Source organism: Vanessa atalanta, chromosome Z (genome assembly GCF_905147765.1).
Source record: "Vanessa atalanta chromosome Z, ilVanAtal1.2, whole genome shotgun sequence".
NCBI classification, from domain to species: Eukaryota; Metazoa; Arthropoda; class Insecta; order Lepidoptera; family Nymphalidae; genus Vanessa; species Vanessa atalanta.
Window position 1 is genome coordinate 10,507,915 of NC_061902.1, and position 25,976 is coordinate 10,533,890.

The following is a 25,976-nucleotide window of genomic DNA, read 5'->3' on the forward strand; positions in this document are numbered from 1 at the left end:
ACGAAACTGTTCAGATATACGTTGGGTGGGGTGCGTGTGCGCTTTTTGCTCATGGTTAAGCGACCCGGCACCGGGATTTATCCTTATTGTACTTTATTCCGTTCGTAACTCTCTCTTTCACCTAACGCCTTTGCGATAGTTTTTTTCTTAAGCATTTGGTGCAAGAAATTTATAGTTTTAATAAAATACTATGCCAAAATGAGAATAAAAAGGATTTTAAGAGTTTATTTCATTACTGAAAGTTTAATATTGTTTAGTGAATGAGTGCTGTATATAAACATTAAAGCAAGACCATAACTTAAAACTATTTAATAATTTTATCACTAAATTGGCATTATGATTATCAATGATTTAGTTGTTCATATTATTTGTATTAATTATATTTATTATGTTACCGGCGCTGGCACGGAAGAGAAGGTAATATTTTTTTTATACATCATTTAAATAAAATAAAATTATAACTAGGTATAATCAAATATAATTATAATAAACTTAACACATGCAGTGTTTAACATAAACAATCAACGAACCATTATCTTTATTATTGTTAATTTAAACTTAACTGCTGGATCTTGCTCTACGTGCAATTGATTGATGTGACAGGTTGCTCTACAATTATTGTACCTACTTATTCGTAGGCATACGAATATGTTTAATCATTCATATTATTTTATTTGATAAAATATGAATGAGCTACCCATGTGAATCGTAAGTTCTATCTTTTATAAGAACTGTTACGTAAGAGGGCAAAACTGCCTCGAACTATTTCAAAAATAAAATGCTATGACTTTTTTAAATAAATTAGTACACTTCACATTATTAGACATTTTGTTCCTATTTGAGTTTCGCTGTTATTATGTAAAAGCTATTATAAGGCCCATTTATCGAACGTATTCATTTTCGTTATACAAAAATAATATTGTTATAGTTTTATATTAAATAATTTAAAATATAAATATATGATTAAAAATATAACTGAATTTATTCGTTCTTCAAAAAATTAGGAATTTAATTATTATATAAATCTAAAAGTGGCACTAGTAAAGGTCGGATCAGAAAACACATAGACCACATTAGGCACCACAAGAAAAGTTCTAGAAATTATAATTAAACACATCGCAAATGTTATGTGTAATTCTCTCCTTTATTACTCGAGTTATATTCCCTAGAGTTCGATTTCATAAACGTTTTAAAATGAAAGTAATAAATGTGTTACGAAACAAAATTATTAACAATTTTTTTTTAATATGATCTACTTCTGCTAAGAAACTGTAGAATTACTAAATTATAAGTGATGTATCTGTTACTAATTTTCGAGATATTTCATTGAATGTTCCATCGAAATCAATTTGGCTCAAAATGTTTTTGTGTCGAAAAAAAATGTCTTGCATTAAAACACCTATAAATAATTGAAAATCTGAAATACAAAATGAATACAGGCACTTAGGAAATATCTTACAATAAAACAAATGCTTGCTGAATTCCTAATGAAGAATCGAGGAATAAATACTGTATACTGGTTCAATACTTAATAGATACTTCTTGTTACACACACTTACCATTACAAATAGTGCCATTGCTTCTGCAATAACTTTTTATTTATAATAACGAAAAAATATACGATACGATAAGTGAAATTGAGTAGTGTTTGATAAATTACCTCGTAAGTATATGTATGTTAAACTTATAATATGTTCAATTTCTGAGATTTACTTTTATTTGCTTATTTCACTCATTATCATTAAAGGTTTTTTTTTAATTTAACATTTATTCTTTGTAACGTGGTAAAATATAATAACAAAAAAAAAAAAAATGATTCGAAATTGTGTAGGGAAGAAAATTTAGATATTGAATATTACATTTCCAATAAAAAAATATCCGATTAACGGCCAAAGCAAAATTGGCAGCTAGCAAATACATTCACTCAGGGGCTTTTGTTGCGAACTGAATATAAATGTTCATTTAATTCAACCGCTATTTATTTAAGAGGAAAAATAAATATTAACCTATTCAATAATCCTCCTATTAATAAGCTTCTTTATCGCTTAGACATAGATATTTCTTTTTGACGCAAGTACATATAGTGCTTTTATTTGAAACCGATTGAAGTCGAATTACATTCGTAAAATTGCCAATAAAATAGGCTAAATGCACAATGAATAATAAATAACCTAGCATTTTATAGACGTTTCATCGAAGTTTACGATTTACTTTCACGTTATAAGCCTGACTACCTAAATTTTAAAACCGAAACAAATGTTTCATTGCACAAACGTTCAAAGGCAAAACAAGACATAATTAAATCACTTACATCTTTAGAACGTTAACGTTACTTGTTTATTTTTACACTTATCGAATGTTCTATTTAGAGCAACACTTTCACGAGTATTGTTTTTATCTAACTCCCGCTTACCTGGTAACTGTAAACCACTTTGAACAATACCTGTCCGACGGCCTATTATTATAAAAACTTTTTGTAGCCAATGACTATAGGTTTCTGAATGACAATGATATGTGCTTCGTTTTTAATGTAATATTCGAATATGTACGTTATATAGGTTACGTAACGCAATCTGTATTTTATAGACAATTACCCAGAGCAGCGAAGCTTGTTATCACAGAGTTGCTGCATGTGAAGCGAACACCGGCAATAATCGGCCTGTCTGTGGAACGGACGGTCGAAATTACCCATCTAAATGTCACCTTATGAAAGCTCAATGTACTGGAGACACGGTAACAATAGCACATAGAGGACCTTGTTCAGGTAAGTGATAAATAACACCTTATTACGTATGTTCCAGAAATAAGATATCATTCTATCTACGCGACTTCATTATAAGTATTATGTTGTTTAAGTTTCGAAATCGCTACTGTTGTAGAAGTAAAAATAGTTGGGTATCATATTTAATAAATAAAATGAAATAAGTAAATAAAAAATTTCAATTTCGAAATTGTATGTAGTATATTTATTGTGTTATTCTAATATATAGTATTTATAATAATAATATATAGTATTTTCTTGCCAGAGGGACAATCTTCCTGCTTAACGGTGTTGCGGTACGCGTTAAACGCCCAAGGAGGACGTCGGGCGGCGTTCGTGCCGCGGTGCCGCGCCGACGGCACGTACGCGGCGGTGCAGTGCGCTGCCGCCGGCGCCGCTGCTGGCTGCTGGTGCGTCACTCCTGATGGCAAACCATTACCCGACACCTCCGTCAGAAATGGCAGGCCAGATTGCACCAGGACTGGTAAGTTAATTTCAAAATGTTTACAAAAACAGATAGCGTGAGAACTCCTCGCATTCCAGATAATATAGGAATTGTATTACGTAAATACAGGTATATACCATTGTATAGTCCAAGGAAATAAAGAAACGATATCTTTTTTAAAATTATTTCTTTTCGGCAAGAGCAAAACACCGTAATTTTAATTAAAATCGGAGAAGCGAATACGAATAGCAAATAGACAAAAACTATAAGTCTATAACTCTTTAACTTTCACCCAAACGGAATCGCTTATAAACGTTATATAAAATAGTTTCGGTTAACTGCCGTTCCAGCCATGTTAGAATAGTCTATGCTTATTAATATACACATAAACTTTCATGTTTAATCTCTTTAACAGTAAATCTGCCGACATTTGTAGTCGTTTATTCGTCATATATACCTATGTAACCTCATCCGCTGCAATCGTGATCGAGGGGTGATTGCTACTCGCGTGTACTTTAGAATAGACCCAGCCTGTTTGATACGATTAGGTGACTTAACTGATGACGATTGAATGCGAATAAAGATATCCGAATGATTCAATTGTTCGGTGTTCAGGAATAAGTATTGGAATATATTGATGTTGATTGTATTATGGTGATAAACTCCGACCGTTGCGAGAACCATGAGCTTAAATAAGTCTCCACTATACGTTGACAAATACAATAGATATTTGCATATGAAGTGTTTTTTATGTGCTCGGTTTACATTGATATATATATATATCGAGAAATTTGAGGAAAATGTCTCATGAACACAATAGTTCTCTCGGATAGACGCTCGTGATACTTATATGTTTTATCTTATTGCTAGTGACTTAATAAGCTGAAATTTGTTTTTTTAGGTTAAATCCTTGGTTGTAACCGCCTCTAAAATTAAACGGTACTGTATTGTATTACTTAAATACATGTACTTATATTTATATAACTTTGTATAGTCCAAGGATATAAAGAGACGATATCTTTTTTAAAATAACTTATTTTCGACAAGACCAAAACACCGTAATTTTAATCAAAATCGGAGAAGCGAATACGAATAGCAAATAAACAGAAACTATAAGTCTACATCAATATAATCTAAATCAATGTGGCTTCCTACTGTCTATACGATTTTTTAAACTACGCAACGATTTTAATGCGGTTTTCATCAATAAACAGACAGATTTAAAAAGAAGGTTTAATTGTATATGTGCCCATAACAGTGTAAAACGCTGAAAATTTCAACATTCCTCAGAAAAAAAACTGGATTTCTTTAATATCAAAGTTATATATAAATCCTCACTGTACCCGTGTGTAGCTAGTATGTAATATAGAGTATTATATATATTTCGTTATTTTGTATGTAAGTAAATGAAGGAAGTAGTTGAACGAGTAAGTAAAGGAAGATACAATCACCGGTCCATGCGCTTTTCTGGCTAATCCTTATCGAACTTTCTATAACAGATTGTAAAATAAATAATAGTAGAGGGAAAATTATAATAACGTATAACATATATAACAACCAATAATAATAGCATATAAGTAATAAGCATGAATTAAAGCTATCAAAGCTTTACTTCAATAAAAAAAGTTCCTGAAACTACACTATTTCATAGCAGTCAATATTTTATTGATATGATATACAATAAGGATATACAATAAGGCATCCCATTATATACAGATGATTAAAAAATAATATTCATCGATTATAAAATGTAAATGCCTACAATATGATTAATGAAAAAGATTAATTACTGAGTTTTTACCGATGCTTCTTAGTAGTGTCTACATTATCTTGAATTTACATTCTGTTTAAACAAGTAACATGAATAGTTATATTGATTTCTACGTCTAGCGTCTAGCCAACTGCGCAACGTTGTGCACAAGTGTGTTACACGCTTGTGCATCACACACACTCACCATTACTAACCTAACTTTTATATTGTACAATCAGTACGATATGATTACGTTCTTTTCAAAGCACCGGAATCTTACACCGTGAACTTCTTAACTTGGTTGTATTACTCTAGATCTGCCAAGTTAGAAAGCCTGAGATATAAACATAGTCTAGAAGAACGAGTCACTTTCAAAATCAAAACAATAAAGATAATCAATTACTATTGGTCAAAATAAAGCTTGTTTCCTACAATATAATAATATCCTTACTTGTTTTTGTAAAAATGTGAGAAATCAGTTCTATCCACGCAACTAAAATCTATCATGCCTCCCGAGTTTAAAAACATCTGTTCTTTTCAATACAAATTATAAATAATGTGCTCAAGATTGTTTATAAACATTTTTCCAGATGAAAGCCAATTGTTTATTTTATAAAGAACATTTCCTTTGAACGTCTAAAATCGAAAATGTTCAGTGCGTCTCTTATTAATTGTATGATATATTGAATTTTATACGCAACAATAAAGTTTTATAAAAAAATATTCATTTGTGCATTACATTATGTACGACGTTAACCCAATAAATAATCTATTGATGCGTTCGTTTGCTTCTAGTTTATTATTGAACATTCATAGACGAGAGCGCCAAATTTCTGCTTAGTATCTTTCCACTGAAAAGTATTACCTGTTTATCCTATTTGAAATGAAACAGATCGTATTTCTGATGTACATTATCTAGAAATAGCACGTTAATTCACAAATGCATTAATTCCATTTACTCGCAAAACATATTTGTTCACACATTTGTTAGTATATAATCTTGTTTATTATTGTTAAGTTGGTACAATTATATATTACTAGTGCGCACAAAAGTTAAAAACTAAGCTCATTTTTAAAAAAAAAAGTATATGCCACTATTTCGAAATATTATATTTGAATTACGAATACATTTTTTCTATTATTCTTAGTAAATTGTGCGTGATAATAAACAAAGGAGGAAAATGTAATTAAGTAACTGTTTCATCTTTTTTATCTGTGTTTAATAAATCAATTTATGTAACTCGACATCTCCGCTTCCTCTTTTTTGCCACATTTGAAAAACAACGAAATAAAATAAACAATAAATTATATATCATTAACCTGATTTATGTTAGAATATTACAATAAATATCTTCAGAATAAAGGACTAACATTATAAAAAAGAATATAGCACATGTAGAGCTCAAGAATAATACATATTTATAAACGCATATTTTCAAATTAATTACACCTAAAGCAGATGTGAATATCTAGCTTGATTAAAAATATTTAAAATTATTTATTTTGCTTTTATTATTGTTCTGATTAACATACATATGTACCGATACTTTCTTAAAAGAACGAATATATTCGGCGTGAATTTTATTATTTTCATACTACTTGGTGGTAGGACTTTGTGCAAGCCCGTCTGGGTAGGTACCACCCACTCATCAGGTATTCTACCGCCAAACAGTAGTACTTAGTATTGTTGTGTTCCGGTTTAAAGGGTGAGTGAGCCACTGTAACTACGGGCACAAGGGACATAACATCTTTGTTCCCGAGGTTGGTGGCGCATTCGTGATGTAAGGAATGGTTAATATTTCTTACAGCGCCATTTTCTATGGGCGGTAGTGACCACTTACCATCAGGTGACTTATTTGCTCGTCCGCCTACCGATATCATAAAAAAACGTAAGCAAATCGGCCACATGATGTTGATCCTTCGCTCATAGAGCTTGGCTCTGCAAGAATCACCTTCAACGACACTGGTTCTTCAAGGAATATAAGCCGCTCCTAACACAGTCGATGTGCAACCAACCATGGGATCTAAGATGTTTTACGAAGTGTCGGTAATTAAATGACTCCACTCACCCTTCAAACCGGAACGCAGCAATACAGAGGTCTTGTGTTTGGCGGTAGAATAATTGATGAGTGGGTGGCACCAACACGTGTACATTATGTATTAAAGTCAATTGCTATTATTTTAAACTATCTATCATCATTTATCAGAATTACTATCATACAACAGATAAATCATTGCATAATGGATTCATATGTTTTGATAGGAAACTTTGTGGTTTTAGCCAATATGAAAAAAACTGGGTATGTATTAATATCTGTCATTAAAACCAACTAATTATATTTACGCCCAGCTTGGGTTCGAAATTGTTTTGATATTTTTGCGAGATGTTCTAGAACGATATAACAACTATCGAGTTAGACGACGATGTCGCCTCATATCGAATGAATGCCTATTATTCAATCTTCTAGCTCACTTGTCAATGTTAATAAAATAAGAAAACTCTTGAATTAAGTACTTTGATAGTACCGGTTCCCTTTGAGTTCATAATAAATCTAAATAGAAAAGACTCGTGCATTGTTTTTATTTGTTCTGGGTTCCTATTTAAACAATGATATTCTTATAATTTTATCAATTCCGTCTTGTAATGTGTGTTGCTTCATCAGACGATGTATTGCTTATAAAAGATATATAATTTATAAATAGATAGGCGTAAAATATACAATGTCAATTAATTTATGCGTTATTATTTTTATCAATTTAGGTATCGATTTGGGACAATAAGATATAATTTAACATGGCAGGTAGATAATGTCATCGAGCTGGATTTTTTAGTTTTTTAATAATAAATAATGGGTAAAAAACCTTTAATAAATTAATACGTTAAATAAAAACTTAGGATAAAAAAATATTGTAATATTTTATCGATATTTGTTTAAAGTTTCGATTTGAAGATTCTGCTAACAGCTACGCACTTATTGCCGTATAAAGTTCAAACCACTAAAGGAATGAGTCTACTTCTAAATGGTCAATCTCAAATAATTCAGTAAACGATATTATTTATCGGTACAAAAAAAATAATCCTTAATCAAAATTCTCTGATAGAATTGAGTGCAAATTTAAATCGCCGCAGGTCTCAACTTATTGACCCACGCCAGTTTTTACCTGAGTTTATTTTTATAACAAACAATGTTTTTTTTTTTCATACTCTACGTTAAATAAAATGAGACTCGAATCACTTTATGCGAAGTTCCGACGATTTTTATCTTGAAATACGGAATGTTAGTTTGTGTTAAATAATAATTAAGCTTTTTGGATGTTCCATTAAAAAGATAACCACATATTTATATTGGCTTTTAAGCGGACATTTTAGTGTAGAATATCAAAAAGAATTCAGAGAATTTGCTATCTATTAAGAAGGAAACAATAACTTCGAACTATTTAATTTAAGTTGTGCGAATTGAACGAATCATAATAAAAGGTGCGGGTATAAGGAAGCTGGCGATTAGGACGGTGATCGGAAGACGACGCGACGCCCTGTGTAGGCCGTATCCTTAATATACTTATGTTGTGTAAGTACGTTACGTCCAAATAAGTGATCATTTTACTGCAACCTTTTGATAGGATAGAGTCATAAAAAACAGTGAATTATCTCATAAATTATCCGTCTTCTTGCAAAAACAAGAAACAACTTTTATTGTAAATTTTATATTTACAACTTGTCTTTGTATAAGTAAGCCTACTAGATTAATTCATGCATTTGAATGTTATATTCTTAAAAACAATATCTATAGATAGCTTGTATTACCTTTTTTACATTCCTCTTTTTATGACACAAACTGTAATGCCAAGTTTGGTTATAAAATAATTCTTTCTCTGTCCCCTGCTTATGCACGTAGTTTTTTTTGTATATGGAAAAATTACATTTTTCCTCTGTATGTTATAACGTTAACAACTTTAAAATAAATATACGTCTATATTATACTAACTCGTAATTAATAAAAACGATAAATAAACGCAATATTTGTTTCACTCGCCTTAAATGAGATTATAAGTTGCATAATTATTACCTTACTTAATTGCGACTTGTATTAGAAAACTTCTTATCTTCCCAATATAATGGAAAACTGTCTCCAAATGTAAAATTTTGAGGTTTTAACAATGGAAAAATGGTTCCAAAAAAAACCTCTTCTTTTTATTCATCCATCAAGTGACAAAATATTATTCGCGCAGATACACGCCTCTGAAATAAACATTAACATATAAATCTAATTTGCTTCACAATTAAAAACAAATTAAATGATTATTAATCAAATAATATTACAGTGCTGCACATTTAAAATTTCTTTTATTCCATATTAAATATAACTTACATGTGTAATAATAGTGATATTCCTATCAGTTCAATAAACCACGATATTATTACTCATATTCTTGACAAATTGTTTGAACTCACTCAAGAAATAACTAAATGGCATTATGTTGTTTGGCATTCTCGGCACGAGGGCGATGGTATCGAAGCGCATCCGTAATAAATAGCTTGACAGCGAGGAATATGAAACAACTTGATAAATAAATACTGCAAAGCATCGATAGATATCACGTATTATATATGTTTTCGATTTAGATGCAATTGCCTACAAGTAAACAAATACGTCTCAATAAGAGTAAACGATTATAAACGTAACAAGTAAGACGATTGTTTTTACTTTGTTATCTAAATGAGGTCAGACAGTTTTAAACAAAATTAATTTAATACCAAATGAAAAGTTAAGATGGAGATTATTATCTACATAAAAGCTTTGATAGAATTGATTTCACTGACTGACTATAATGACGCACAGCTGAAACAAAAAGATAGATTAGGAAATTGGAAGGAATCTATTTCTCGTAATGTAGATATCAAGGGTAGAAGCGTTCATACAAAATTGTTATTGCGATATTTTTTATTTTAACAATAATCTTCAACTTCGCCTAAGCCCTTCGATATGAAAATCCTTTAAACTCAACAGGTTTACGTAATATTGTCATTTACGATTTTTCAATAAAAGGGAGTATATGTACAAGTTTTAGATTGAAGAACAAAAAAAAAATTAGACAAAGTCGCTGTCCGCCATCTGTAAGCTTAGAACCATGCAACGGATTTGAAGACAGTTTTCATAAAAAAAATGATTTGGAAGATTTATATGTATGAAGGTTTATATGTGCATATTATTGGAAAGGAAAACCAAGTATTTTTCTTGTTATGTTTGTTCTTCAATCTAAACGCTATATGTAGACTCTTATTGCATCCATGTGAAGCCGGGACGGGTAGTTAGTTTTATATAAAAAAGAAGAGTAATGTATAAAACTTTTTTTTAAACTAAGTATATGCATATTACGAAAGGTGTTTTCGAATAAGGATAACGTTCCATATTGGCTTTTAGGTCAAGTAACCTGTTGTCCATCTGAACTACTTCGAACAGTAAATTGAAACTCGTTATCCCGATAACTCAACTCGTGTAACAAAACTCTATTTACTATGAACTACTACGTGAGATAGAACAATTTATCGTTTTGATAACGCGAGTACAGTCACTACTACTGTATGCTCCTACGCTTCAGGTTCAGGTTTTTATTTAATTAATATCTATTATATGTTTAATTTTCATAGACATTTTTCTAGTTCATGTATTTATTCGTTACTTATTTTATTACATACATATATTATTTATAATAATTCATTGAACACACGGGTTAACGTCCAACTCTGTTGATACTATAAATATTAGATTTATTTTAGTAAAATACAATGTTCCTTACATAAATACTTCATATAACATACATATGTAATAAAATTTAATAAATAAAAATATATTTAATATGATATGCTAACGACACACGTCAAGCTTTCTTCGCATAGAGTGAGGTCCTTAAAGATTTCGGCGCAGACGATCATTTTCAACTAATCCTAGCTAAAGTGAAACAAAGCTATACTTACTATTCGGTCTCGGAATCGTCATATAATTCGATCAAAGCAGTGCTTTCCTTAGAACTCTCTTCTTGTCTCACTCGTATTCTGAAATGTTGATTGTGGTTCCGGCATGACTGGTGAACAATTCAATATTGTTACAGGCGCAATGTAACAACAGTTTTATTTACAATTGATGATGTTGTTTGAATACTTTCTTGGTGGTTGTGCAAGCCCGTCTGCGTAGGTACCACCCACTCATCAGATATTCTACCGCCAAACAACAGTACTCAGTATTGTTGTGTTCTGGTTTGAAGTATGAGAGAGCCTGTGTAACTACAGGCACAAGGGGCATAACGTCTTAGTTCTTAAGGTTCGTGGCGCATTGGCGATGTAAGGAATGGTTAATATTTCTTACAGCGACATTGTCTATCGATGGTGGTGACCACTTACCATCAGATGGCCCATATGGACTTCTGCCAACCTTTATCATAAAAAAAGAATAATATTTTTTGGACGATCCGTCAGAGGAAGTATCCGCACTGTTTTACAATGTCGGACAAATTGTATCATTACAAATTGCGCACCGCAATGCTAAATTTTATGGAAAAAGTACTCGAATCTGAACTGTTGAAATACAGGCGAATGCATCTGATGAGGGACCGTACTTAAACACAAGAAAATAAGTTACAATGATGATTTGAACCCATGAAAATTTGGGACGAATAAATATACTATATTAGTATTTTTATTTCGTGAGATCCATATAAGGATATCTATTAGTAAAATATTCGATTGAAACGTTTAAAATTTATTATAATAAAACTAGTTCTTTTATATTTATGAAGTAATATAATACATCCAATTTGTATACAATTAATTTATACAGGAACTAATAAAATGTGATTAATTTACATAATGCAATGCGTGTAAATATAAACACTTTAGATATTTAACGATGCAAAACCGTTAAACGAAAATCGTACAAAAGAAATGTATTCAAATAAAGAATTTATTAAGACTTAAAAAAAAAACCGGTAGGTGCCAGTTTTGTTTTGATTAAATTAAGATGTTTGGATTTATTCTTATTGGATTGTAAGTACTATTTTTTAAACTCTTTTAACTTTCAATAGCGGGTTCTCCTCGTCTCAAAATTTGTAAAATCACCAAACCTGATTTTTTACAAAGACTTAACTATCCCGACATCACACGGGCTTAATAAACAGACTATCATTTTAATTAACGAATTAATTTCGAAACGATCGGTCGGATATCTACGTGTAGGTTACACTTTATTTTTGTAGGATTTTCCTAAAGATACTCTTTTTTGTCTATATAAGATAGACTTACGACGTATATTTTACTTTAGGAAATCTACAATTCTTACGTACGAAGTTTTCGTATATCTGTTATATATCTATATTGTCTATGACTGGCCTAAAACTATGTATAATCTTCTATGATGTAAAAGTTTTTTTTTTTATTTTATATTATATAGTATAATATATACTTACTGGCGGTCGCTCATTAGTCTAAATTTGACGGTCATTAATTTCTAACATAAATATAATACGAAAAATGAGGTTCAGCTGGACGATACTTTCTCAGTACTACGTTGAAAAACCTAAATGTCAAAAAGCGTTATCGAAATTTTTATTTTGGCATGACTAGTATTGTCATTGGCAGTATGAACGACACTGCGAATGTTTCATATGAAAAATGTAAATGTGTGTGTGTGTGTGTGTCAAACGCATGGTAGTAGTTTTATTTTTATACTAGCTGTGCCCGCGACATTGTGCGCGTTTGAATTTAACAAAAAGTTATCGTTGTAGCCTTAGTTACTCCTTATTACTATCAACTATCTACCAGTGAAAGTTCCTGTCAAAATCGGTTCCGCCGTTCCAGAGATAAGACGGAACAAACAGACAAACAAAAATTGTAAAGAATGCTAATTTGGTATATGTACCGTGTATACATACATATGGCTTTAGTAAAAAGCGGTTTTTTAATATTACAAACAGAGACTCCAATTTAATTATATGTATAGATATTCATTTAATTTTCCATGTAAACTTTAACTGTACATTTTATGCTTCTTAGTTCGCGTTAATTTCGTAAAAAGGTGTAGAAGGTTTTTGCTAGATCACGTAATGGTAGGTAGGCATTACCAATTTACTTGATGTCTGTCCATTTCAACACTCATAAATTTTATTTCTAATAAATAATCATTATATATGAATATAAAGTAGATATAAATTATTAATTTATTTATAATTGTATGTCGTATTTCGATATACAATTATATTTTACTTTTGAACCAGTTATATGTCGGCACGTTTGCCGCCCATTCTAATACCTACCAGTCGCATTAGAGCCAGACGCTTGTTCACATAAGCAATTACACGTTGATTAGCACTTATTCGACCGGAATGTGCAGATTCTGATTTTAGAAGTTTAGCCTTTCTATGAATAAAAGCATAATTCTATACGGCGATAAAGTGAATATTTATATCAGATTGTTATACTGACATTATACTGACATAGCAGTAAATTTTATATTTGCACAGTTACTTCCAGCAATATGAGATATTAAATATTATGTCTTTAAAAATAATATTGATAAATAAGTGTTATAGAAGATTTAAATAACATAGTTATGTGCATTTTTGAATGAAATGGTACATATACTTAAAAGCAGTTTATCGCACTTCTTGAGTAATTGATTAAAATAATGTAATAACTTTTTGAAAATACTAATCATAGATTAAAACTTAGATTTAACAAATTTGACTACCGTAGCCGTATGAAAAATTGTCAAAATACTCTTTGACAATTTTTCATAAAGATTTTTTTTCGAAATTTAAGCTTTTCTACATTATCGTTAAATTATTCTGCTTAAGCACTGCTGTGAAAACTGTCTTTACCGACACGCACATACCTGATTAAGTAATCAATATAACTTGAAGTATGATGTTCAGCTATTCTACCAATGCAAGTTCTAATTAAGCCAATAAGCTATATAGTACCTCCTATATATTCATATGTTCAACTTGTCTTCCGAGTTGTCCCAAATATGCGCTATCGGTTTAAGGTTTGGCGCGCTGGCCACTCCCAAATGTCGATTTCAAAATCTCTATATGCAGCTATTCCTAATCTATCGTTGCTGTTTGGGAGCATTATCGTGCATTTAAGGAAAGTTTTCCACGATTATAAGAAAAAGGCATCAAAATCTTATGCCTTATTTTTTTTTCCTTACGTACCGTTTTGCCTTTATCTAATTTCAACGATATTAAGATAGTTCCGTTATGCAAATGCCTCCCACACCATTACTGATCCTTAACCATGAGGATCCATTGCAATAATCTGGGCATATTTTTTCCGGGTCGTAATAGCATACTCTGACTCATTAGTTGTCAGTCTATTCCTTATCAATGGTTATTAAATTCGCAAACTCAAACTCAAACTCAAATTCCTTTATTCAATATAGACGTATTACACTTACTTATTGATAGTCATATTAAACACTACCATAAGCCTAGCTAGGATAACCAGTAACTGATATATATTTCGTTTGATGACTATGTTATTATACACTGAGATCTATATTGTCCTAGAACAATCATGTAATTGTTTATAAAGATATATTTTTATGGAAAAAATAAATATTATCTAATTCTTAGTATTTAGTAACAATGGGTGCGCACCATATTAGACCGACATTCTCAATGACCATCGGTTAATTACGGTAACCGCTCGTTTAATGTCGTGCTTCGTAAAATCAGTGTATATTACTTGTGATTGCAGTGTTCACAATAAATATTGCATCCTCCTCGTTTATTTTTTAGTGACCTTCTAAAAAATATCCTTCGAGTATCGTATACTATCCAGTCTGGCGGCATCATTTGATATCGAAAAAATTTTGGATTTGGAAGCTAAGAATATGATTGAAAATGTAACCATTTTCGTTATAAGTTTTAGCCCTACAGAGACCATTTGCTTCATTTGACGAGTGATGTTAACGCTACCAATATGTTTTAAAACTAATTTTGAAAAAAAAAACAGCTAAGATCAGCGATTCGTTGGGTTTATAAATAAAAAGCTTTATTTAAATTAATAAGTCGAAAAAAATAAAAATGGTCCAAAATCAACAAACTCTGAAATAAAAAACAATATCCAATCATTGTTTTTTTTATTTTTTAAATCAAATAATAGACGACTATATTATATATAGCCAGTTCGTTCGTTTATTATTCTAATTTGTTTTACTGTTCAGATTGAGTAGAAATTTATCATAATTTAAAAATGGAAGCATAAAATTTTCTAGAGACTTTAGTTAAAAAAAATACGTTTGGGATATGATACGATATTTTTGACAATCGTCCCTTAAATAATATATACCTATATTAAAAACAGATTTACGTACCCGCGGACCAGCCATTCTGAACCTAAGAAAATATTTAATAAATGGATGTATTGAGCAGAAATACAACAAACCTAATGACTTGTTAAGATTCAAACGGGAAAAACTATATCTATAAAATGTTATGAAACTAATGATAACAATACTACAAGGGTATTGACTTAAAAATTGGTATTTCTCTTTTAAATCCTAACAACTGTTATTTGTGGTGTGCCTTGTGTTGGTACTTTTTCTGCAAAATACGGTCCAACTTCTTCACTCAAATCAAGTCTCTATCAAAATAATATTGCCAGTGCATAAAATAATATTAATATTTCTCAAATAATTTAGAAGATCTGAGAATTTTGAATCGTTAGTTTTTTTATGGCTGTTATAAATTGAAATTAAGGTTTATACGATTCAATTAGATATTTTAAATGTACTTCACTGTTTTCCAGGAAAATATACATTATATATTGAAATAAATAAATGACATGTGAATGACAGTAAATGAATATTATATTCAATATAAAGATAGATTTAGTCTTTTTAGTCCTAACGTTGGTCCATACGTATTTTCTTACAGACTACTTCGTACAAAACTCATATTAATAGCATGTCCATTTTAAAATCCACACGAACCAATTAAAATGTAATCTCAAGTCAACGGAGTGAATAAAACTTTGCTTAATATCATAACCAGATAGGGATTCAAATTCTATTTGACACATACATTATACGTCCGTCTGTGTGAGAGCAGGTTTCTTAGAAACGATGGTTCGTGTCAGACAGCTCGACGCCGTATCACAATGGAGTCATGTTTTTTGCTCCCGTAAAGGCAAATTGTCTCTTCCATAAGGTTAAAGAAAAAACCTACCCAGACATGGTTTAATAGGTTTGTTCGGTCATCTTGCGCTTCTTTGATGTTTTATATTTAGCTAAGTCACCTACCTGCCGTTCGTTAACTAATTCAGATAGCGCATAACGTAGCTTGTGATAATAGATGTTTATAACTTTGTAACCACGGTGATAAATATGTTTTTAACACCCGCAAATGTAATACTACAAATAATATATACGATTTAATTGTATGTAATACATTTTATTTTATATTAAATTAATATACACCTGTTACATAGTAACGAACCAAAAGTATATATTTTTATAGTAGGACAACATTTTAGGAACCAAATGAGTATCGTTATTGAACGATATATTAATATATTTACGCAAGTAATCGATAATTATAAAATATTTGTAAAGAATGAATATTTTTTTCAAGCGGTTTTAAGCAAGCTCTCTTTGGTTTGTATTAAGGAATCCCGACGCCGCCGGGTTGTCTGGCCGTTAACTGAATTACACTATTCGGAGTTTTTACCTCACGGCTCACATTCAAACACAATCCCTTTTGTTGATTCAACAGATAAGTTAAAAAATATTTTGAATGATAGTAGAACGTTTAAAAAAAAAGACATAAGTCTATAACTTTTAAGCTGCGATTTGCTTTTAATCTTACTTTCCAATATGAACACATTTTATTATAATAGATAGATATTTTCATAAATACAGATATATTTAAATCATCATTTCGGTTGTTTAGATCGAATAAACATTTTGGGAAGGAGGATCGAAAATCAAACATATAAAATATTAGTTTTGTGTATATTTAAAAAGATAAAAAAATATTTAATGGACTGTATCAGAATGCAAAGAGATCAGATTTTTTTTTTTTCATCATTTTAATATAATAATAATTTGTACAAATAAACTATTGAACGACGAACAAACGAAATGTGTTAACTGTTTACATCTCAGGAAATAACGTACAATTTACAACCATGTTAAAAGTATTATCTAGTTTAACTATGTTAGAATATATGTATTTGTATACATATAAAACTAACGATAAGGATGATTAAACGTAAAAAAGAAAATATATCTCACAAAGAGTAGTTGTGACTTCAAAAATATTAATTATCTTTTATTCATTCAAAAATTACAGCAAGCACACACAAATAAAGCTATTTGGCCATCGTTCAATTAAAAATTTATGGAGACAGCATAGGCATTCGCAGGGAGCTCGTTCGTTACCGGTTTTCGTATTGACTAATGCTGTACATCACTGCCATTTGGACCGGTTGTGTAGACGGTGCTCCCCCGCCGCCCCTTGCAGGACACCGCACACTTGCGTCAAGTATCGGTACAGAGTCTATACCACACGCGAGCCACATGTTGCTAGATGCTGATGCACGCCACTTTCGGTCAGTCACGAAATCAAAGTTCCCACAACGAATGCCTTTTTTACAGCATCATCGATCATACCTATAACAATATCTTTTTAGTTTAAGATACTGATATTTAAAGTTTTTACATTCAAAACATGAAAATAATTACTCATGCCTAAACTTTGATTTTATTTTAATAAAGAATGTCTCCGATAAATTGAGTAACTAAAGTAGCAACTATTCAATTCCTGTTGCTACGACTCGCGCGGTCCAAGTCGGTTCAATTGCACCATAAGGATGGAATAATTTAAAATTTAAAAGGGCCACCCACTAACGAAGATTAATCTTGAGGCAATTTTAAGACAATTTTAGGTCACGTCGTGCGACATCCTTTTTAAAGTTTTGACGCTAATATTCTTACATTAATGAAAAACCTTTCTATGTATTTTTTTTGTTAATTTTTATATATTTACTAGTTCAAAATTCGACTACATGATTTTAATGGCATTAGCATATAAATATAAGTACATAGTTATTATATATAAATATCCTCTTATCTTTACTGGATTTAAAATTTTGGATTGTCAAGTTATTTTACGGCTACGTCGATGTATTGAATTAAATCAACGTAATCGCGAAACAATAGACAGAAGATTACTATAGATAATTCTAACTTTCTATTGGGAATAATGTAGAGTGGCAGAGATAATAGCGACGGCGACCACCTACTCAACAGTTATTCTACCGTTGAAGAGGGAGTAAAATTATAGGCACAAGGGAGATAATAATCACATGGTTGATAGCACATTAGCAATAATATAAAATCTGATTAATATTACAAATACGAAAGCAATTTTGTCCATCTATTTGTTACATCATCACGACTAAGAAACTAAACCGAGCATAATCAAAATAGGTAATTAATTACTATATTTGAACCAAACAGACATTAAAGCCTAATGTAAAGTCTGCGAATGTCGTCGTAAGTAAATGTCATAACCAGTAACTAGATATAAATATGTTTTTTCTTGCAGGAAAATCTCAAACAAAGCGAAGGTCATCAGTTCGGGGGCAACGTAACAAAAGAAGTAAGTTCATACGCGCTACCAACACACTTAGATAAATTTAGGGCGTAACAAGCAACAGTCTATTATAAGCACAATAGAATATGTGGCTTTGTCATTTCATATATATAAGGAAAATGTTTGCTCGCATTTTGTTAATCGTATTTATGTTTTAATAAATAATGTATAATTTAAAAAAGATAGTTTAATGTAACCGTGAATCTCTAAACATCAAAAAATTACGATCAATCTTGAAATGCAGAATTAGCATTTACTTTCATCGCATTTTTAGGAATCCCGCTATAAATGCACATATATTATAAATATCGATGGCACGATCAGCACGCGATGTACTTCTATTTGTCATGCTCCAGCGACGTCAGGACCGTGCTTGGTCTACATCACCTCCCTATTAAGATACTTATATATGTATTAAATAAAGTAACAATTGCACAATAGACATTGTATAGTGAGACGATGTCGTCTGTAGCCAAGAATGCGCAGGTGGTTATTTTATATGAAGATACCGTTAGTTCCGAAAACCTTAATTCACACCCAAAGAATTTTACTCATTTATTAGTTCTTAGTATTATTTTTATTTCCGGTCCTATTTTATCGAAGATAGAGGACTGATTGATAATTAATCTCTCTTTCTATTAAGCGTTTGAAAGATTATATTCACGTCCATTTGAGGTTAGACATCACATAAATTATAAAATTTGTAAGTATAATATTTTGGATTCATTTCTACAAGGTTCAATATTTTATATTTAAGAAAACTAAAATCTATCTAGATATATAATGATTCAACTATCTGATAGATTTTTCAAGTGTTCGTTTTTAATATGGTATTTTTATAAATTAAAACATATTTTAGGTTGCACCAGAATTGATCGTGCTCAGTTCAACGGGAATCTAATAAAAATATTCAGTGGAGAATATGATCGGGCGCGGTCTGATCAAGGGGCCGCCGCGGATCCCCGAACTGTTGCGGACTGGAAATTCAAGGAACTCGACAGGGATAGAGGTGGCACACTACAGAAGTCTGAATATCGGGGATTACGACGACTCATTAAAAAGGTAAATATGAACATAGACATTTATCAAATATGTTATATATCATATTATATAACGAACTTTTTGGCCATTTTTATGTGATTTATTTGAACTCTTAAGATACACATATAGAAAAACAATCATGAAACTTAGGTACCTACTTATAATTTTTAGGAAGGTATTTGTTGTAAAGAAAAATAGTTTTTAATTAGGTTTATTGATTTGCGGTCTACATATTTTGGATAAAACGAATAGAGACAACTTATAAGTCTGAGTGCATTAGCCTTGACATAATAAATATTTACCCAAATAGTCCGACGTCCAAAATCAACACGAAGGAAGTCAGTACGCACGTTCTTTAAATATGAAATAGATTTAAGTAATCTTCTAATTCGACAGTTCGCTTTACTTTTCAAGAATTTGCATATTACGATTATTTGATAACACTAAAATATATATTTTCGACTGTTATTAGGTAAATTTTACATACTACATAGATACCTAAATAATAAAAGCCAATAATGTACCATAAATTTCATCTAAAGAATTCATACTTAATCGCATGAAGGAGCACCAGTCCATTGATGGATGAAGTTAGCCTAAATATATTGAAATAACAGATGCTAATATGCATAATCACAAAGGCGTGTAAGCAATGATGATAACAAGGACCTCTATTGTTGGTTATTTCATAAAGAAAACTGTTTCTGTCTAGTAATTACGTTTTAAGTGCTCTACTGTCTTAACGATGCTTAAATAGAACACGCCACCGTATGAATGATTCGAGATAAAAACTCGTCGACGACAATATTGTATGCGCTGTTTATTTACACCTCTTATAATTAATTAGTTTAATTCTCGAAGATGCGCCCCTCTATTTTCTTAGAGGGGAAAGTGCAGGATGCGGGAAGTTGAGTGAACAGGATAGAGTTGATCTATTTTTTGTTTTATGCAATTATTTGTATTTCTTACTAATATTATTAAAGACTGTCAAACAAGTAGGAATAGAACTCATACTTTAACAAATCACTGCATACTTGCAGCGACAGAAATAGGGTGGGGCGCGTCATCTTGGTTTGAACTATCTATAATTTTTATAATGCAGAAACGAATATTATATCTACATATAACATAAATGATGCCGATTTTTATTAATTTGATAAAATACGTCGTTTTAGTGAAACCGTTTAATTTCAAGCTTTTAGGTATATATCTCAATAATTATTAAATATATTTATCTATATCATATATTTAGTAGAAGTTGAGATACACGATAATTTACTTCTCTATCAACTAGAACTAAAATATTACCATCATGACGAAATCAAATCGAATACTTATTTAAATATTGTAATGAATGTAGCCGCCGAGTGTTAAGTCTAATTAATATACCTACTACATTTAGAAATACCTTGCCAAATCCTTACAACGGTACAACTGAGAAAAATACTTAACCTATAGGTTTTTAAAGAGTCGAATAAGGATTTTTTTATGTTGATCGAGATCGCCTCTATTAAAGGCATCTGAATATTTAGTGATCCGACAACCCGTATAATAACGAAAAACAATGAATGTCAGGCAGATGCATCGAACCCAAACGTAATATGGAAAGCGAATAATAAACTCAGATACGAGATATACATATATATATATATATATATATATATATATATATATATATATAGCTAGGTCGATTTGTTTTGTTATTGTTTGTCCCTTTTGCACCAATTTACAAAATATTTGACACATTTCCTTCCGACGTTTTCTTCTAATAATCAACTATCTGTGTGGGTGTGCACAATAGTGAGTAGGTTTATATGAAATCCTGCTTCATGATTAAGGGTATGTATGTGAATATATTTTGGGAAGTATACAATATCTATTTCATGTCCTGATTTTATCTATTGTAATTAATTTATTTTCGATCTTAAGGTGGTTAAGCCGAAGAGATGCGCTCGTGCATGGACTCGCGGCTGTGACGCGGATGGTGACAGCGAGATAGCCCGCGCGGAATGGACCGCTTGCCTTCTGGCCAACCCCGAGCCACCCGCACCGGACTGTAAGTTCCTTTACACGAAACCATGAGCCGACAATGGACTGTTATAAGTTTATTTCAACCAGGAACAATAACTTCAAAGATAAACTTACTTTATTAATAAATACTAATTAAAAATGCTAGTAAGTAGTATTTTTGCAGGCTTTATCAATGTGCCCATTATTTTGAAAATGCCTTGTTAATATAAATATATGCGAATATGTGCGCAAACATAATAATAATATATAGTCTCTCTCCGTTTCTTCATGTCGTTGAATGCAGACGACGATAGCGGACCAGAGCCGGAGCCAGACTATAATGAAGAGGAGCCGCCGCCGGACCCCAGCTCTGGTAATTGTGACTTTTAACTGATAAAAACTTAAATTAGATTAAAATTAAACCGGCAGTGTAACCACCCATGTCGTAGGGGTCCACAAGGTTTGACGTCAGGCGGTTGGCAGTTCTAATTCGTTTTCGACCCCTACATATACAAATAAAGACCTAACGCAATATTTTTTTCTGAAAATTATTTTTTATATTTATGTAAGTATATTTTAAAACTTTGAGCTAATATATATGCGATAAGGAAATCCAATCAACATTTCATGAATAATTATTGATCTAAAATAAACACTTGAAAAGATGATTCGATGAGGTTGAGAACTGAATTTACAAAGCAATGATTAAAATTCTTAGACATATTACTCATAAATGGATTTCATTGGAATTATGAGTCAGGCCAACTAATAAAGCTTAAAGGATTTGCACAACACATATCTTAGAATAAAAATCGGTCACCGTTTCTTTTGTTTGCCAATTAATAAACTTCATACAATATGCGTTTTAACCACCACACTGCTACAGTGTGGGTTTGGTGATACACGTGCCAGAAAGATAAAAACAGCTCACTAAAATTCTGTACAGCTTGCTTGATCTCGTCTATGATGATGATGTTTAAATGGGCTTATAAGTGGAGCAATGCACGTAAAGATTTTCCGGTATGTCGACAGTGTTACCCGGCATTATGAGGAACTCGTTTGCACCGGACGGCTCCGCTGCCAGAGAGGACGAAGCGAACGACTGTCTCACAGACCGCCAGGCCGTGCTAGATGAGCAGGTAAGCACTCATCATTGGACGCGCTCTTTTATTACTTCAGTTTCAACAGGTCGTAACCTCAATATTGCAGATTCCGAGACACTCCCGCATATTTGCAGAACTATATTAATATTTACAATTTAATGCTAAGCGATAATTTATTGAAGCAATTGCGATTATAATTTTATGAGCCAAAGCGATGTTTAATCTGGCTTGTGCTGCTTATACTTTATGATTTTCTTAATATACATTTATAAGTCGGTCACATGTGTGGCCACGGCTTTTTATTAATATTGACATACGGATAATTGCATCGCCTTATAAATACATGTCATGATTCTATATTTTTTCCTAGCATGTTGTATTTAATTTAGTTCCATGTCATATTTAATTGAAACTGTCTCGAATGTACGTACATCTATTTTGATGATGCTCGGCTGATGTTTTATTATGATGCCAAAGAAAGTTATCTAAAAAATATATGAATGCGAATCTAAATTAAAATATCAAACTTTGGTGATAAATTATAACATATAATCGTGTTTTTTGTAGGTTAACTCTCAGACAGTTCATAGTTGGTGTTTATTTCGTATAGAAAGCGGGTAGTGCGGTGCTCTATGTACCAGAGTGCATGGGCGACGGACGGTATGCCAGGGCGCAATGTTACCGCTCTACCGGGTACTGCTGGTGCGTACATCAGGATACCGGAAAGCCTATACCGGGCTCCTCGGTTAAGGACAAGAAACCCGACTGCGATGCGGCTCCTCAACACGCCAGTCCTATGAGAGGTTGGCCATGATAAATTACTTAATTTTGTAACGACATAATATCGTCCAAACACGAAGGTTTTTTGACAACCTTAATTTCAGGTATGTAAAACCAAAAATAATAAGTGCTGCTGTTTTTTTGTGATAATAATATATATAATTGATGAGGATATTCACCAATATCCTCATCAAAAAACTCGAGTGGTGGTTAGGAACTAACCAGTAAAAATAGTCTTAGTTTGGCGATGTCCCTCAAAGCCTATATCCTATAGCCTAAATCTACCAGTATTTAGTGTAGGGAAAGAGGTGCTGATGAGTGAAATGAAACTAAGACTAAAGAAAAAAAAAAAACAATTTTTTTTATGAATTCCAATCAAAGATTAGCACTAATCTACAATATATTTAAAGCGATAACATTTTTTTTTTCCAAAACAATATCGGCCTTATTAAATGTCGATCAGGGGTGATAATAAAACAATGATGTCTTCTTTCAATTTTAAATCAATGATAAGAGATGAATGAAATCAATGTTTAACTGAAGACCCGCTAATTAACGTTTAAGACCGTCAATCTACGCTTATATAATAATTGATGGAAAAATTCGCGTACATTGAATTACAAAGGATTACATAGCGTGACAACTATTAACGTTTAAAATATTTTATCTAACATCAAAAGCTACTTAAACTATTACAATGAAAGGAATCTAGCTTATTATACTAATGAATAATAAATACTTCTAAATACAAAATGTACGATTTACTAAAGAAACAAATTACACTATAAAAAATGTACTATCTAGTAAATTGTATAAAATCAGACTTTTATTTATTGTATTTTCCTATTGAGAAGTAAAGTACTGAAATATGGCTGTTAAAGCAATGGAAACCTTAGAAAATGATCATCATTAACCTGTTTTAACTATCCCTTTGAAAGATTTGTTCATTCTGCTCGAAAAATACAGAACAATAAAAAGGAATTTCTTAAAACGTAACGATTAAACAAGTTACTAATTGCAATAATTTCTATAGCTACAAATAAACAACTGTTCACATTCAACATACAACAATTGTATATATTTTATTACATATGTCATTTTAGGTTGTCCTGAACCTATGAAAACCAATTTCCTGCGTGACTTGTTGGGTTTCTTCACGTCGAAAATGACGACTTCGATCAACGGCACCGGACCGGGGTGAGTTTCGTTCGAATATCCAATATGCAGTATGCAATACCGTCGCAAATAAAAAAAATACCAGTAATACATTTAACTACCTAGTATCTAAAACATTAAGTAAATATTGCACAACATCCAACATCATTTTCCAATACACAATATGCTATAAATGCTTGTTATATAATATTAATTTTAACAACAAAGTACATCATAATCCTACTGGATATATATTCAATAGTTTCAAATATTCATGCATGATTTTTAATAGAGATATGGTGAAATGGGGAGCTTCGAAAGAGGAACAGGCGGCGACGTGGACGTACGTCATGTTAGATAAGGATAAAAATAAGGCCCTGGAGAGACGAGAGTGGAAGGCGTTCCATCAGCTCATATCGAACGTGGAGCCTCTGAGGAGATGCGGCCGGAAACTACCACGATACTGCGATGTAAACCACGACTCAAAAATCAGTATTACCGAATGGATGGCTTGTTTGGAAGTTAATCAAGTATCGCACGGACATACGAGTAAGCAATTTAGTGATATATTTTACGAGTTTCACAAGTCACATTGAGACCAGAAGCTCTTATAATTATACACATTTAATATAGCACAACTTAGCTAATTTTTTGTTTCAGCCGAAGCCACGAAAGTACCTTCTAATCCGAGGAGAAAAGGACCAAATCCTTTAGAATCGATTCTCAAAGCGGACGACTAGATAGAAGAAATCTTATAAAAGAAATTCTCTTCGTTTCTTTCAGATTACGTTTTTCAGTTCACGAAACTGTTCAATTTAGGGTGTGTCCGTGTTAATCTTGACAAACCCAGTGAAGTGCATATAAAGTTTGTGCAGAAAATTAAGGAACCTGGTCAGTGACTGAACTTTAAAAAGAATATTAAATTAATTTATTATACAACTTTACGTTAGTCTCGTTTAGTCTTGCAACTCGTATTGTTCCAAGAAGTGATTATATTAATGTCGGCTCGAATGCTTTCACTGCAGTGATGTGCTTTTATAAATGTAACTAATTTATCGCACCCAATTTGGTTACACTTTGTTTTATTATTAACGTGTCTATTTTACATTTCGATATTGTGTGTTACGATCTTTCGATATATTTTTAATTCTAAATTTGGAAGATTCAACAACGAATATAATGTGGTCTTATATGTATTTAAATGTATGACTAACTTTAATATTAAATTCCTCGCAATGAGGAGCTGTATTAAGTTTAATATTTATAAAACATTTAGTC

At 31.5% G+C, this 25,976-nt stretch overlaps 1 protein-coding gene across 1 annotated transcript; it reads left to right on the plus strand.

The window, feature by feature from the left end:
• The first annotated feature begins 46 nt into the window (after positions 1 to 46).
• On the plus strand, positions 47 to 25,487 carry LOC125076248 (SPARC-related modular calcium-binding protein 1). Its single transcript, XM_047688336.1, has 12 exons — positions 47 to 417; positions 2,587 to 2,764; positions 3,027 to 3,245; positions 18,562 to 18,615; positions 19,469 to 19,671; positions 21,580 to 21,706; positions 21,965 to 22,033; positions 22,693 to 22,799; positions 23,374 to 23,566; positions 24,647 to 24,740; positions 24,991 to 25,247; positions 25,359 to 25,487. Exons 1-12 carry the CDS (start codon positions 337 to 339, stop codon positions 25,436 to 25,438), a joined length of 1,662 nt encoding a protein of 553 aa, XP_047544292.1. The 5' UTR covers positions 47 to 336; the 3' UTR covers positions 25,439 to 25,487.
• Positions 25,488 to 25,976: the final 489 nt, after the last annotated feature.

What these genes read in the sequence shown, in the direction of transcription:
- LOC125076248 (XM_047688336.1), top strand. Translation starts at nt 337, where the DNA reads ATGATTATCAATGATTTAGTTGTTCATATTATTTGTATTAATTATATT. An exon ending in ACATAGAGGACCTTGTTCAG is followed by an intron (nt 2,765 to 3,026) that starts GTAAGTGATAAA and finishes TTTTCTTGCCAG; the next exon opens with AGGGACAATCTTCCTGCTTA. An exon ending in ACACGCCAGTCCTATGAGAG is followed by an intron (nt 23,567 to 24,646) that starts GTTGGCCATGAT and finishes ATGTCATTTTAG; the next exon opens with GTTGTCCTGAACCTATGAAA.